Source organism: Nyctereutes procyonoides, unplaced genomic scaffold (genome assembly GCF_905146905.1).
Source record: "Nyctereutes procyonoides isolate TBG_1078 unplaced genomic scaffold, NYPRO_anot_genome, whole genome shotgun sequence".
Classification (NCBI taxonomy): domain Eukaryota; kingdom Metazoa; phylum Chordata; class Mammalia; order Carnivora; family Canidae; genus Nyctereutes; species Nyctereutes procyonoides.
Genome location: NW_026575140.1, coordinates 2,338,141 through 2,353,108, shown reverse-complemented (window position 1 = coordinate 2,353,108; position 14,968 = coordinate 2,338,141). Strand labels below are relative to the sequence as shown.

Here is a 14,968-nt window from a genome sequence, read left to right as displayed (position 1 = left end):
CCTCAAAGGGGGAACAACTAACCTGTGCACTTAAAAACTGTTAATTTCGTAGACTCTAGTGTAACAAAGATGCTCAAATATCTATCTATTCCAAACTTCAAAAATTCTTACTAGAGAATCAGCCACCATCTTATGTCTATGGACAGAAACTAGTGGAAATCCTAAATGTGTACTTAACGTGAAAACAAAACAAACCAGCAGCCACAAGAACAACACATACATGTTGTCTAGTCAAATATGTGTTCAACATAAACACACATTTCCTTTGAACTGCCATAAATAAAATGCTGCCCAGCATCATCCTGCTTTGGGCTTGAGTTTATTGTTTTATGTGATATTTTGTGGCAACTGCTAATTATCATAAGCTGTCCAATAAATGTGATGGATTGCCCAATTAACTCTTCATCAGCATCCGTTTTTGAAGATGCTACCTATTGAAACTGATGGCAGTTTATGACCTCCACGTGGCATATGTGGCTAATTACTCCTTGGACAATAATTATTAAGTTTCTTGTGCCTCATTCAGTCATTTTATTTCACAAATTATGATGCCACCGAGTTTCCCAATCCATTTGACTTCACAACTATGACTCTCCAAGGATTACTAAAGGTCTGCTGTGGAATATATGGATCATATAAACATTGAAGTAGATTACAGATGTATCTGTTTTGTAGGTTTTCCATCGACCGGCACACTGACCTGGAGAGACAGTTCAACATTAATGCAGATGATGGAAAGATAACGCTGGCAACACCACTTGACAGAGAATTAAGTGTATGGCACAACATAACAATCATTGCTACCGAAATTAGTAAGTGCCTGGATTTAATTTCTTCCTTGTGTGACCGGGTTCAATTTTTGCCTCCTGATCACATGGTTAATGTGATCCCTGTTTCCATCAGATATTTTGACATTGGAACCTATTTTGTTGTTCCCACGGAGCCTTTGAATCAAATATCTCAATAAGAAATAACTTGCCCAGTGGTCAATTACCAAAGGTCGCAATGTATGTGGGAAGGAAACATTCTTATATCCAAATAGTCTTATATCATGTATCTATCATTCAGCCATTACAAGTAATGTTTTGTGTATTGAAATATGGGGAAAGATTTCGTATGACAGGGTAGGTAAAAAAAAATAGAACTTAAAAACTGTACACCACGATTTAAACAAATGGACCAAACATAAATGTTATATACAGTATAGAAACTATTGTTTATTAATTATTATTATTATTATTATTATTATTATTATTTGGTTCACGTATTTAGACCACATGCCTGCATATGTGCATAGGCAGACAGAAAACCCAGAAGGAAACTTTGTACTATTGATACATATTATTTTGAAGAGATGAAATTATAGATGATTTTTTGTTTTGTTTTTAGGGTTTAATACACAGTAACCATAGACTATTAAAACTGTGACTTCAATATAATTGCTTTCGTAAATTACATGTGAAACTGTGACTTTTTCTATTATTTTTTAGAAGGATGTTCTAGGGTTGTTAAAATAACATGTTAGCCTTTCAGTCAATTTTCAGTGAACACAGCTTCTTTGATTGCCCAGTAATGGCGCTGCTGCTGAGTCTCTAAACAATAGCTATATGGTGGAATTTAGGGCTGACCCATCTCTGGGAATTTGCCCTCTGTCTGCCTCACCAATATACCAATATTTTATTATACCAAACATGCAAAAGGAACATAGTATTCATTTTATTTCCAAACAAAATACATTTTGCATATTATCTGATGTTCTTTCCATAAAGGACCTGATAAGACCTTTACAGTCGACACCGATTCAAGAGAGACAATACATTCTTACAGGAGTTGGGAATATGAATAAGGAAATAAAAATCAACATTAAGAAAAATTCATGGGCACGCATATAATATAGAGTGTGAAGATGACAAATGTAAAATGTGGGACCTAAAATCTGCTGTTTATTCTCTCTAAAACCTGCTCTGTTTTCATAGGTAATGTGAAATCAGGGCACACATCTCTGAGACACCCAGTTAATTTTGCTGGACATACAAGAGTAATCCATGCTTTGAGGAAGAGCACAGCTTTTCCTTGTTCTTGGATATGACGGAAGTGGCCTCCAGGGAGCCTTATTAAAAAACAAACAAACAAATAGAAACACTGTGCAAAAAAGTAAAGATTTAAGAGTTAAAAATATATCTTTTTATGAGAACCTTTCATGCAAGCAGAGAACATGCAGTCAGGTTGATTGGTGACTTCAACTCTACCAAGTAGAGGGTTGTAGAGAGAGGATGCTCTTTGGAAACTGGTATTTTTCCTGGTTTAGAAGTAGTATTCTCTTCCCTGGCGTGTTATTCTGGTTGCAGGTTCTTCCTGTTAAGATTAAGGGATAGAACAAGCTGTTTATTAGAAATGTTAACCCCATCTGGAGAGGGACAGACATGAAATTTTTGTAATTTACAATGTTGAAGACATATTATTGCCTTAAGCCTCTGAGAAAAACGGTATACATTTAGATTACTTTAGATCTTTATACAAATGCTCTAAAGGATCACTTTTTCCTTAAAATATGTAGGCAGTAATTACTTTTTAAAGAACCTCCTCATATTGAATACAACCTAGGTGAGTTAGCCTTCATCCGCGACACTTTTTTTTTTAATGAGATGGATGCCTTTACTGAATATTCATCGAGGAGGTCGTAATTATAAGGATCTATAGTAGTCCATCCTGAGGAGTAAAAGTAAATGGATATGCAGAGCAGGTGGGTAAGAAACATCTCAGGGACAATCAGGAAACTAAAGACTCATTTGCAAGGAATCATAGACCAGTAAGAGGACAGACACAAACGCAGATGCTCCCAGGGAATGAGCTGTTAACTCCAGGGTGACAGGGGCAACACCCCAAGTCTGAGAAGACATCCGCTGGCTTGCTCACTCCATAATTATCTATTGAGTGTGTACTACTTGCCAAGCACTCTTCCAGTGACTGGGGACATAGCAGCGAGCAAAAGAGACAAAATCCCTGTTCCTCTTGGAGTTTTCCTTCTTGTAGCTCCTGGAAGCACCTGCACATAAAAGGGTAAGTGGAAATCTGCTGAGATATCCGTAAAGAAAGACAGAGGGGGGATCCCTGGGTGGTGCAGCGGTTTGGCGCCTGCCTTTGACCCAGGCGCGATCCTGGAGACCCGGGATCGAATCCCACATCGGGCTCCCGGTGCATGGAGCCTGCTTCTCCCTCTGCCTGTGTCTCTGCCTCTCTCTCTCTCTCTCTCTCTGTGTGTGTGACTATCGTAAATAAATAATAAAAAAATAAAAAATAAAAACAAATAATAAAAAAAAGAAAGACAGAGGGGTGAGGAAGATGACGCGGGTCGGGAACACAAGCAGTTCCGTGTGGACGGTGTGGAAACGTACGATGGTGGAACGCCTTCCATGAACGTATGATCACACTTAAAAATGGATCATGATAAACATGAAAAAGGAAAAACAAGCCTTCATGTGTACCAGTAAGATAATTAGGCAAGGTCATTTTTAAAGTGGAAATGATTATTGTCATTAATAAATGCACTATAATAATCAGATTACAAAATCTATCAAGTGTAGACCGGTTAAAATTTTCTTCATGACTTGAGATAAATCACTCAAGTATGTCCCAGATTCAGCTTTACAGGCGGTTTCACGTAAGCAGCAAATACAGAATGGCCCTGCCCACGTAGAGACCCTCGGCTTGTCTGTGAACCTCACTGGGTTTAAAATATATCAGACTCTGTTGAAACAATGAGAGTTATCGCCAACTTTTAATTTATGACCTAATTAATTTTTACCCAGAGACTGAAAACTAAACAAACCACATAGGTATATTTTGGCCAATAAGGAGGTTTAACTCAGGAGGTCAAATATCTCAAGAAATGTGGGTCTGTGAACTTAGATATCAGTCTGCTTTCCTTGGAATGTTTGCCTGTAACCTCCTTAGCACCAGCAAGCAAGAACCTATCAAAAAAAAAAAAAAAGAGAAAGAAAAAAAAATTTTAATTTTTAGCTGTAATATATAAGCTGAGGTGGGCATAAATCAAGGAGCTTTAAAAGCACAATCAAGCCATTTTTTCCCTCTGAATCATAAAAGGAAGTAGAAATAATAAGATCACAAAGAACTTTAGAACAAATTGGAATCACATGAAAATGGCTTAGAAACTTGTTTGATTTGGTTTTTAGTGTTTAGCCCATCATGTAATGTTTATCTTCCAAAGCCGCAGACCAGGTCTTGGGGTAAAAAAAAATAAAAAAAAAATAAAAAAAAAATTTAAAGGGAGATTTATTGTATTTGGACAAGTCAGAGATTAAAATCACCGAGGACAACAGAATCTATAGGGAGGAGGTCCTAATAAAGATAAAGAAATAATCATTCTTCCCAGGAGAACAATTTAAATCATTCTCAGGATGCCATCTCATCAAAGATTTAAGCAAGTGAAATTAAGCTTAAAAAGCAAAAAAAAAAAAAAAAAAAAAAAAAAAAAGGATCCTAGGGAAGTCCATCTGTTATCTCTTAACGAGAATGGAGATGTCGTGCTTTATCCTCTTGTGTCAGATGCACTTAACCAAGGCTGAGATGCTTCGCCCTGGCCCTCCACAAGCCCCTCAGTGGTAACAGGTCCAGCTTGCCATCGGTCGACGGGCACAGCTCCCGGCATGAGCCGGCAGGGAGACGTCCTTGGGCTAACAGGACATCGGGCCTGCGCAGCGTGTCTCTGCTAGCAACCCCGTGCTCTGCGACTGTGGTGCGTGGCTGCCGTTGGCCATGGTGGGGAAGGTTGAAGGCAAATGCAGCTGACTAACTAAACACTGGGAAAAGGATTATGGAAGTCCTACGACACATTAAATTCTCACAACACTCGGAGAACTGAGGTGTCCCTCAACAACACGGCTTATGCCGCGCAGGTCCACTCGTATGCAGACTTTTTCCAGCAAATATAATACTGAAAGTGTGTTTTCTCTTCCTTCTGAGTTCCTTAATAACAGGTTCTTTTCTCTAGCTTACTTTATCATAAGACTGTGGAATATGATACACATAACCTACAGGACGCGTGTTAAAAGCTGTTGATGTCGTCATAAGACTTCTGGTCAACAGTAGATTGTCAAAAGTCGAGCTTTTCGAATATCTGGATTTTCAGCTCTGCAGGATCGGGGGTGTTGCTGGGACCCCGTAACCCCCGCATTGCTGACAAATCGACCATATGCATTTTTCAGACGAGGAAACCCAACACAGTTAAATAACGTGCCCCAGGTTTCTTCGCAAGCGGGTGTTGGGTGAAGGGGCAAGACCGGCACCCATGCCACTGAGCTGCAGACGGCACGTTCTTGGACGCCCTCACGGAAGACACCTCTCTCAGATCTTCTTTCCTTTCCAACTCATGCTTTAATGGAGCTTCCAGTACAGCCACGTCGTTGGCTGAAGCAGTGAAGGAGCAGGTCCTGGGTGTGAAGCCGAAGGCCGTGGCCTGGACAGGCTGTGGTGGAGGAGCACACACCGGGCCGCAGCAGCCGCTCGGCTCCAGCCCGTGTGACCGGGGCTGGACGTACTGCCTCGAGCGCACAGCAGGGCCCTGGGGTTGCTCACACTGCCGTTCTTCAGCTGTTTCAGAAATCGGGAAACAGAGGAACAGAGAACCGAGGACGGTGCACAGTAGTGTGCATTAGGGCACAGCGATCCTCGGTGGCGACCGCAGAGAAGGCAGCTCACGCAGCGGCCCTGAGTCCCCTACGCTGGAAGCCTTTGTGTGAGGCCATCGCCCGCCGAGTCACACGCTCAGGTGACAGCTCAGGAACCCGCTTTTCTGAACAAAACCGCATCTTCTCTCCCCCCAGTCAGTGGTGTCTCGGCGCCCTGCAGTGCCTTGAAGGAAGACGGAGAAAGCCCAGGCGTTCTTTTGTAGGTTTTTATATCTGTTTGTCATTATTGCTGCAGTGATGAGGTTATATCTCGGTGAGCTGCGGTGGGCCTGGCCTGCGGTGGGCCTGGCGTCCATCAGACAGACCGAGCATAGGTTTCTTCTAGGTTGAACGGGGTGCCGAGGCCTACCTAGCAGAGCAGTGTGCTTCACAGGAGGGGACATCAGGAACACTGGGGAACAGGAGGGGAATCCACTTGCTTAGAAGGGTCTCCACAGGGGCTTTCTCAGAGGCACCGAGTGCTGGTCTTAGAGTGAGGAGACTGGTGATGTGAGGACACAGTGCGTGGGAGCTGGCACTTGGCACGTACAGGAAGCACCCCCGTTGCTTACCTGAAGCATGTTAAAGCAGGAACGTGCAGTAGCTCCCGGGTTAGTGATGATGCATCGCTCTGGCCCGCGACAGTGGGCTGCACACGATATTGCAGACGAGGCTTTTCACTAAGGACGGCCGACTGTCCCAGGGAAAACGCTAGCTCGGTGGCACTCGAGAGGTGTTCCCCCTGGCATGGGGCCCGGTTGCCAGGATAATCACTGTGTCCGACCCAGGATACCGAGGAGAAATCTACCTTTGTAGCTCGTGCTTTAGAGAAATCTCGAGTCGTGGCGCTGGCCTTGTTTGATGGCCTTACAACTCTGGCATCTTAGGTCTCCTCAGTCGCTCTCAGTTTGCTCATCTCCAAAATGGGAATCATAATCGTTCCGTAAAATCTTGGGTGTAGTGAGAATTGAATGAAAACTGAGAGTTGCGAACCGCCTAGCTCAGAATCCATCTGAAACCTCTAGAAGTTGATAGACTGTTGCTGTTACGGCAGCCCTAGTCCTGGGCTTGGAGCCACTGCTCAATTTAAAATGGTTTATTTGGTTTATACCGTGTGTCCCTCCATCTCCTGCCACAACAGCGAGGCTGGCACTCAGGGGCCGCGTGTCCCTGCGAGCGGCTGTTTCTTCCTTGTGCTTAGATGCCCTGTGGTGAAGGAAAGGCCCTCACGATGAAGCGCGCGGATGTTCGTTGGTCCCGCTTGGACCCCAGACACTTCAAATTACGTCTGGATCCCGTTCAAAGTACTGAATGTGTCTCGCTGTCGCCCGAGGCTAGAGTTCCATGGTGCTCAGTGCCACTCCCCAGTGTCCGAGGGATGGAAGCACATGGACGGTCGTGGTTGTTCAGTTGTCCAGCTAGACGACTCGGACAGGGGGAAGGGGTGCTGGGAAGCAGAGGGGGCCGTGACACCCAGGTGCAAGGTGCCTCAGGGGCTCCCAGAGATTGGGGGCCCGAGGCCATGTGGCCACCTGAGCACTAGGCCCCACGGGGAACGAGCTCAGCAGGGCTGCTAAGAGCAGGGGTGAGAAGAGGTTGTGGGCGACAGGGTGCGTGCAGGCCAAGGAGAAGCTGCGGTGCCTGGGGAAGGGGCGGGCTGGCCCCTGGGGGGGCCTCTAGTCTGTCCTCAGGGGCCCGGAGGTGCCGATGACCTTATTTGCTTACGGCTCTGAGGATACATTTTGCAAGGAAGAAGCCAGTGGAGTTCCTGCTCCCATGAAAGTTCTTATCACCGCCTGAGCGCGGGCCAGCTTCCCACCCGGGGAGGCCGCCAGCGCGTTCTTGGTGCGCCCAGCAAACACCTGCTAGGTCAGTGAGGGAGTAAAGGAAGCAAAGTGTCACCCCACTCTAGAGTGCCCTGATGAGCTCCGGCTCCGAATGGACACTATTAACTGATGAAGGGGAGGGGTCTCTGCCTCAACACACCCCCCTCCGCTCTTGGTTAGAAGTCGCAGGCAGAAAATAAATAAATAGATAAATAGATAGATAGATAAATTAAATGAATGAATGAATGAATGAATGAAATAATATAAAAATAATTTTAAAAAGTCACAGGCAGGCCGACCCGCGCGCTGAGGCTCCTGGGTTTCCAGAAGTCGCTCTCGTCGGTGACTGAAGCCGAGACACGCAGGGCGGGAAGAGCTGTGCTCCCCTTGCATGAAGGCGCTGGGCCGTTGACTGTGCTCGGAGGGAGGGAGGGAGGGGATCCCACAGAAGATCAGTCGATCTTCGGAGCCGGCGCCAGTGAGAAAGGTGCTGGCAGAGAGGAGCCTCGCGGCCCGGCCCGTCTCCTGCCCCAAGGAGCCCTGAATGGCCCAGCCCAGCTGCATCCCCCGCAGGCCCCTTTCTCACTGAATCCGACCCGATCCATCGGATCCGTATTGAGCAACGGGACGCAGGTTACTCAGCAGCGAAGCCAAGAATGAAAAGGCGGCGGTGTGTTTCCTGATGGCAGGACTCCCCCGTCCAGAGCTTGGAAACTGGGCCTGAAAATAGGCACCGGTTGTGTCCCCTCACCTGGGGTTTCAGTGCCGGCTCAGGGGACCCTTGAGCCAAGCGGTAGGTGACACTCAGACTGGGCCCCCTGGCTTCCACGCCGTTGGGGTGACAGGCCCTCGCATGTGCTCGGCCCTCCCCGGCTCCCGCGGGCCCTGTGGTCACGGATGCACCTGCCGTGTTCCCCAAGGTCAGAGGTGGCGCGTTTTCCCCCGGAATTCGTTGTGCCTGTCCCTTTGACGCCCGTCCTCTGTCTCCCTGTGACCTCAGGTCAGGGAGAAGCAGGGACCCCCTCCTGCGCCCCTGGGCCCGAGCCACGTGCTTCACCAGCACTGGTGTGGGGCCTGCCTCCAGGAGCCCCGAGAGGGTGCAGGCAAGTCCCCGAGACGTGTCGTGAGCGTTCCCGGCCTGCAGAGCCCGAGTCCAGGGAGGAGGTCTTGCCAGGACACACACTTGCATGTTCTCGTACCAGTGCCACTTTTCTAAAGTCTCCAAAATGAAGAGACACCCAGCGCCCCCAGGGTGCAGCTGCTGTCAGCAGGTGCTCCACGGGCCCCGCCACGTGGGGGCCCCAGGAGTCAGCGAGGCAGGACTCCCTTCTCCTGGCCCCCGGACGGGGTAGGGGGGAGGCCTTTGCCCCAGGCTTGCGTGAGATGCCAGCACAGTGCTGCTGGCAAGCGGGCGCCCGGGAGCGGGTGCAGCTCCCACTGCACGGGAAAGGCCCTGTTCAGGATCGCGAGTGACCGCAGGCTTTCGGTCAGGGATCTTACAGACCCACATCTCCAGCAAGAGGGCAAGAGCTTAGAGTGTCTCCGGCGGTGCTGAGGGGGTCCGAGAGGGAGGAGGACGTACGGTTGGAAAATTAGAGGCAAAGCGTGGTCGCCTTCTGATGACAGGTCGAGGACATTCTCTTACTCTGTGTCACAGGGGCCCCTCGTACACCTAAAAAATATTAAAGTAAGGGGAATCTAGGGCACAGAACATTAGGATCCAGGTTTAGGGGAAGAGGTTGTTGAGCGCACAGTCTGCATAGGAGAGTGAGGGGGAGACTGAGGCAGGGGTGGTGCTTTTCATGCCAGTACAGTCGAGGGACAGAGCTAGGTCAGTTCAGGTGCACGGCGTGCTGGCTCGCTCCAGGCGCTACCCCGTGCCCGTCGGGCTGTGCGTGCTCCTCGATCCGTTCTCCTGTTTCACCCAGCTCCCCCCATACCCCCGACCCCCGCAACCACCAGCTGGCTCCCTGCAATTAAGAGTCTGTTTTTCTCTTTTCCCCCTTGGTTCATTGGTTTCTTAAATTCCACATATGAGTGAAATCACCGAGTATTTGTCTTTCTCTGACCTATTTCACTTAGCGTTACACTCTCTGGATCCCGACATGTAGTTGCAAGGGGCACGCTTTCATGCTTTCATTATGACCAGTTAATACTGCATCGGACCCACGTACCACACCTCCTTATCCACTCATCTATTGAAGGACAGACCCGGGCAGCCCGGGCGGTGCAGCGGTTTAGCACCTGCCTTCGGCCCAGGGCGTGATCCCAGGACTCGGGATCGAGTCCCATGTCGGGCTCCCTGCATGGAGCCTGCTTCTCCCCCTGCCTGTGTCTCTGCCTCTCTCTCTGTCTCTCATGAATAAATAAATAAAATCTTTAAAAATTAAAAAAAAATAAATGAAGGAAATAAAAAAGGGCAGACCTTTGGGCTGCTTCCATAATTGGGCCGTTGTAAAAAACGCTGCAATACACATAGGGCTGCATGTGTCTTTTTGAATCAGTGTTTTTGTAGTCATTAGGTAAATACCAGGTAGTGGAATTGCTGGATCATCTGGTGATTCTAGTTTTGATTTTAGAGGGACTTTATACTGTTTTCCACAGCAGCTGCACCAGCTTGCATTGCCACCAGCAATAGACAGGTATTATTTTTCTCCATTGTTCTTATGAACGCTTGTTGTTTCTTGTGGGCTTTTGTTTTGTTTTGTTTTTTTGGTTTTTTTTTTTTGTTTTTTTTTTTTTTGCCATTCATTCTGACAGGTGTGAGATGATACTGTGCTTTTGATTTGCATTTCTTTGATGAGTGACGCTGAACATCTTCCCACGTGTCTGTAGAGCATTTGTATATCTTATTGGAGAAATATCCATTCATGTTTTCTGCCCTTTTTAAAAATGGATTATTCATTTTTCTTTTTTTTCCTTTCTTTTTTTTTGTGTGTGTGTGTGTTGATTAGTATCCATTCTTTATATATTCTGAATACTAAGCCTTTATCAGTCATATCATTTGTAAATACCTTCTCCCATTCCATAGGCTACCTTGTAGTTTTCTTGGTTGTTTCCTTCACTGTGCAGAAGCTTTTTCATTTTGATATAGTTCCAGGAGTTTATTTTTACTTTTGTTTCCTTTGCCTCGGGTGACATACCTAGAAAAATGTTGCTACAGCCAATGTCAGAGCAATTACTGCCTGTGCTCTCTCTCCTCTGGGATTTTTATGGTTTCAGGTCCCACATTTAGGTATTTAATCCATGTTGAGTTTCTTTAGTGTGTGTGTGTGTGTGTGTGTGTGTGTGTGTGTGTGTGTAAGGTGTAAGAACGTGGTCTGGTTCCATTCTTCTGCGTGTTGCTGTCCAGGTTTTTCGACATCATTTGTTGAAGAGACTTAGTTCCCCGTTGTGTGTTCTTGCCTCCCTTGTCGAACATAAACTGATGATAAGATCATGGGTCTATTTCTGAGCTCACTATTCTGTTTCACTGACCTACATGTTTGTTTTAGTGCCAGTACTGTAATGTTTTGATTACTGCAGCTTTGTAGTATGTCTTGAAATTGGGGATTGTAAAAAAAAAATAATAATAAATTGGGGATTGTAATACCTCTAGTTTTGTTCTTATTCAAGGTTGCTTTGGCTATGTGGGGTCTCGTGTGGTTCCATATAAACTTTAGGATTACTTGTTCCAGTTCTGTGAAAAATGCTGTGGTATTTTGAGAGGGAATGAATTAAATCTGCGGATTGCTTTGGGTAGTATGGTTATTTTAAAGATATTTGTTGTTTCGATCCATGAACATGGATATCTGTCCATTTGTGTCAGTTTCTTTCTTTAGTGTTTTCTAGTTTTTGAAGATCAGGTCTTTTACCTCCTTAGGTTTCTTCTTAAATGGGATTGTTTTACTTTCTTTCTGCCTACTGCTTCTTTAATAGTGTGTAGAAAGGCAATAGACTTCTGTATATTGATTCTTGTATTCTGTGACCTTAGTGAATTCATTTATCAATTCTGGTGGTTTTGGTTAGAGTCTTTAAGGATTTCCCAAATATAGTATGATTGCTACTTCAAAGAGTAGAAGTTTTACTTCTTCCTTACCAATTTGGATTCCTGATTTTTGTTGTCTGATTACTGTAGCTGGTACTTCTAGTACTATGTTGAGACGCAAGAAGACATCTTTATATTGCTCATGACATTAGGGGAAAAGTCCGTTGTTTTCTTGTTTAGTTTCTTTTTTTTTTTTTTTAACCATTGAGTATGATGTTAGACTCAATGATGAGTTTTCATATATCGTCCTTATCATGTTGAGATATGTTCCCTCTAAACCCACTGTGTTAAGAGTTTTCATCATGAATATGGATGTTGTGCTTTGTCAGGTGCTTTTTCTGCATCTACTGAAATGATCATGTTTTATTTTTGTTTTTTCTCTTGGTGATGTGTTGTACCATGTTGATTTACTTGCAAATATTGACCCACCCTTGCATCCCAGGGATAAATCTCACTTCATTGTGGTGAATGATTTTTTTTTAATATTGTTGGATACAGTTTGCTAATATCTTGTGGAGGGTTTTGCAAACATGTTCATCAGAGATAGTGGCTTTCAGTTATTATTATTTTTTTCCATCTGTTTTTGACATCAGGGCAATGTTGGCCTCATAGAATGAATTTGGAAGCCTTGTTTCATCTTCTATTCCTTGGAATAGTTTAAGAAGAATTAGGTAGTATCACTTCTTTAAATGTTTGATAGAATTCACCTGTGATACCATCTGGCCATGAACCTTTGTTTGTCGGGAGATTTTGTTTACTGATTAAATTTCATTGCTGGGGGATCCCTGGGTGGTGCAGCGGTTTGGCGCCTGCCTTTGGCCCAGGGCACGATCCCGGAGACCCAGGATCGAATCCCACGTCGGGCTCCCAGTGCATGGAGCCTGCTTCTCCCTCTGCCTATGTCTCTGCCTCTCTCTCTCTCTGTGACTATCATAAATAAATAAAAAAATTAAAAAAAATTAAAAAAAATTTCATTGCTGGTAATTGGTTAACTTAAATTCACTATTTCTTCTTGATTAAGTTTTGGGATGTGATAGATATAGGTTATTTCTACTCTTTTCTTTTGAGATTTCTTTTGGAGTCCCCCATCACCACTTTGTTTTTTTTTTTTTTTAATGAGTCTAAGGATTTATCAATTTTGTTGATCTTTTCAAAGAATCAGTTGCCAGATTCATGTTTGTTTTTTCTTTAAGTTTATGTTTGGATATTTCTACTCTAATCTTTCTTTCCTTTGTTCTACTGGTTTTGAGTTTGTTCTTCTTTTTCTAGCGCCTTCAGGTATAAGATGTATGGTATGACTATGACTTTAGTCTTTTTTTAATTTGTTGAGACTGTTTGGTAGCCTAATATGTGATCTCTTTTGGTGAAGGTTCAATGGACACTTGAAAAGAATATGTATTCTGCTGTTTGAGGATGGAAAGTTCTGAATATATCTCTTAAATCCATCTGGTCCAGTGTCATTCAAAGCCACTGTTTCCTTGTTGAGTTTTCTGCTTGGATGATGTGTCCATTGGTGTAAGGGGGGTGTTCAAGTCCCCTACTATTTTTGTATTACTATTAATTACTACATTTATGTTTGTTATTAGCTGCTTTATATATTTGGTACTCCTGTATTGGAGCAAAAACATTTACAATTGTTAAATCTTCTTGTTGGACTTTCCCCTTATGATTATATAATGTTTTTCTTTGCCTTTTATTAAAGACTTTGTTTAATTTTGAGACCCATTAAAACAAAAGTTTAATGGAAAAAAGAGCAGCCTTTGTTGTAATGTCTGTTTAGTCCAATGTAAGTGTTATTCACCTGGATTTCCAATCATTTCCATTTGCATAATCAACGCTTATCATCGCTTCACTTTCACCATGTGTGTGTCTTTAGGTGTGAAATGGGTCTTTTGTAGGCAGCATCCATGAGTTTGGTATTTTTATCCATCCCGTCACCCTATTTCTCTTGGAACATTTAGTTCATTTACATTCAAGTTATTGATAGGTATGTACTTATTGCCATTTTGTTATTTATTTTATGGCTGTTTTTGTAGTTCTTCTCTTTCTTCTCTTGTTCTTTTCTCTCACGATTAGTTGGCTTTCCTCAATGATGTATTTTGGATTCCTTTCTCTCCATTTTTTGCTAGCTATTCTGGGTTTTTGATTTGTCATTACCATTAGGTTTATATATAACATCTTACACATCTAGCAGTCTGTATTAAGTTGATGCTCACTTGAGTTTGAACCCACTGTTTACTCCTCTCCTATCATGTTTTAGGAATATGGTGGCATATTCTATATTATTTTGTGAATTCCTTGAGTGATTTTTATAGATACACTTATTTTTAGAGTTTCTGTGTTCCTACTTTTTACTCCTGCTTATGGTCTTTTTCCCCTGCTCAATATGTCCCCTTTAACATTCTTGTAGGGCTAGTTTAGTGCTCATACTCCTTTAACTTGTGTTTGGGAAACTCTTTATCTGTCCTCCTTTTCTGAATGATAGTCTTGCTGTATGAAGAGTATTCTTGACTGCAGTTTTTTTTTTTTCTTTTGGCACTTTGAATATATCATTCAAATGCATAGTTTGCTACATAGTTTCTGGTCTGCATAGTTTCTGCTAAAAAATCAGCTGTTAGCTTTATATGGTTTCCTTTGTATGTAATAGTTCATTTGTTTTGTTTTTCTCTTAGTGCTTTAAAAATTCTCTTTATCTCTACTTTTTGCCATTTTAATTACTATATGTCTTAGTGTGTACCTCCTTTGGTTGATTTTTGTTGAGGTTTCTCTGTGACTACTGGCTCTGAATTTGTTTTATTCAGATTAGGGAGTTTTTAAAATACTATATTTTCAAATAAGTTTGGTGTCCCTTTGTTTTTTTCTCTTGATCTTCTGGGATCCCTATAATGCAAATGTTATTATGCTTGATGATGCCACTGAGTTCCCTAAGTCTATTTTCATTTTTATTCTCCCCCCCCCAATCTCCTGTTAAGTTTGATTGCTTTGCATTACTCTGTCCTCCAGGTTGTTGATATATTCTGCTTCCTCTAGTCTACTTCTACATTCTGTCATCTGTATTTTTAATATCAGTTATTGAGTTCTTCATCTCTGATTGGTTCTTTTCTCTATTCTGTGTCTTTGTTAAGGGTCTCATTGATGTCCTCCATTCTTTTCTCAAGCCCAATGAATAACTTTATGATCATTACTTTATTTATTTATTTTTTTTTATTTATTTGTGATAGTCACACAGAGTGAGAGAGAGAGAGGCAGAGACACAGGCAGAGGGAGAAGCAGGCTCCATGCACCGGGAGCCTGATGTGGGATTCGATCCCGGGTCTCCAGGATCGCGCCCTGGGCCAAAGGAAAGCGCCAAACCGCTGCGCCACCCAGGGATCCCTGATCATTACTTTAAATTCTCTAGCTGTCATATTAACTTATCTCTATTTCAT

At 43.6% G+C, this 14,968-nt stretch overlaps 1 protein-coding gene across 1 annotated transcript in view; it reads left to right on the top strand.

The window, feature by feature from the left end:
- The window catches only part of CDH8 (cadherin 8), a 359,125-nt gene that overhangs the window by 221,939 nt on the left and 122,218 nt on the right, over positions 1-14,968 (top strand). The window contains exon 8 of the mRNA XM_055306104.1: positions 676-812. Coding sequence (XP_055162079.1) covers positions 676-812 — 137 coding nt within the window. The remainder of the gene's footprint in view (positions 1-675; positions 813-14,968) is intronic.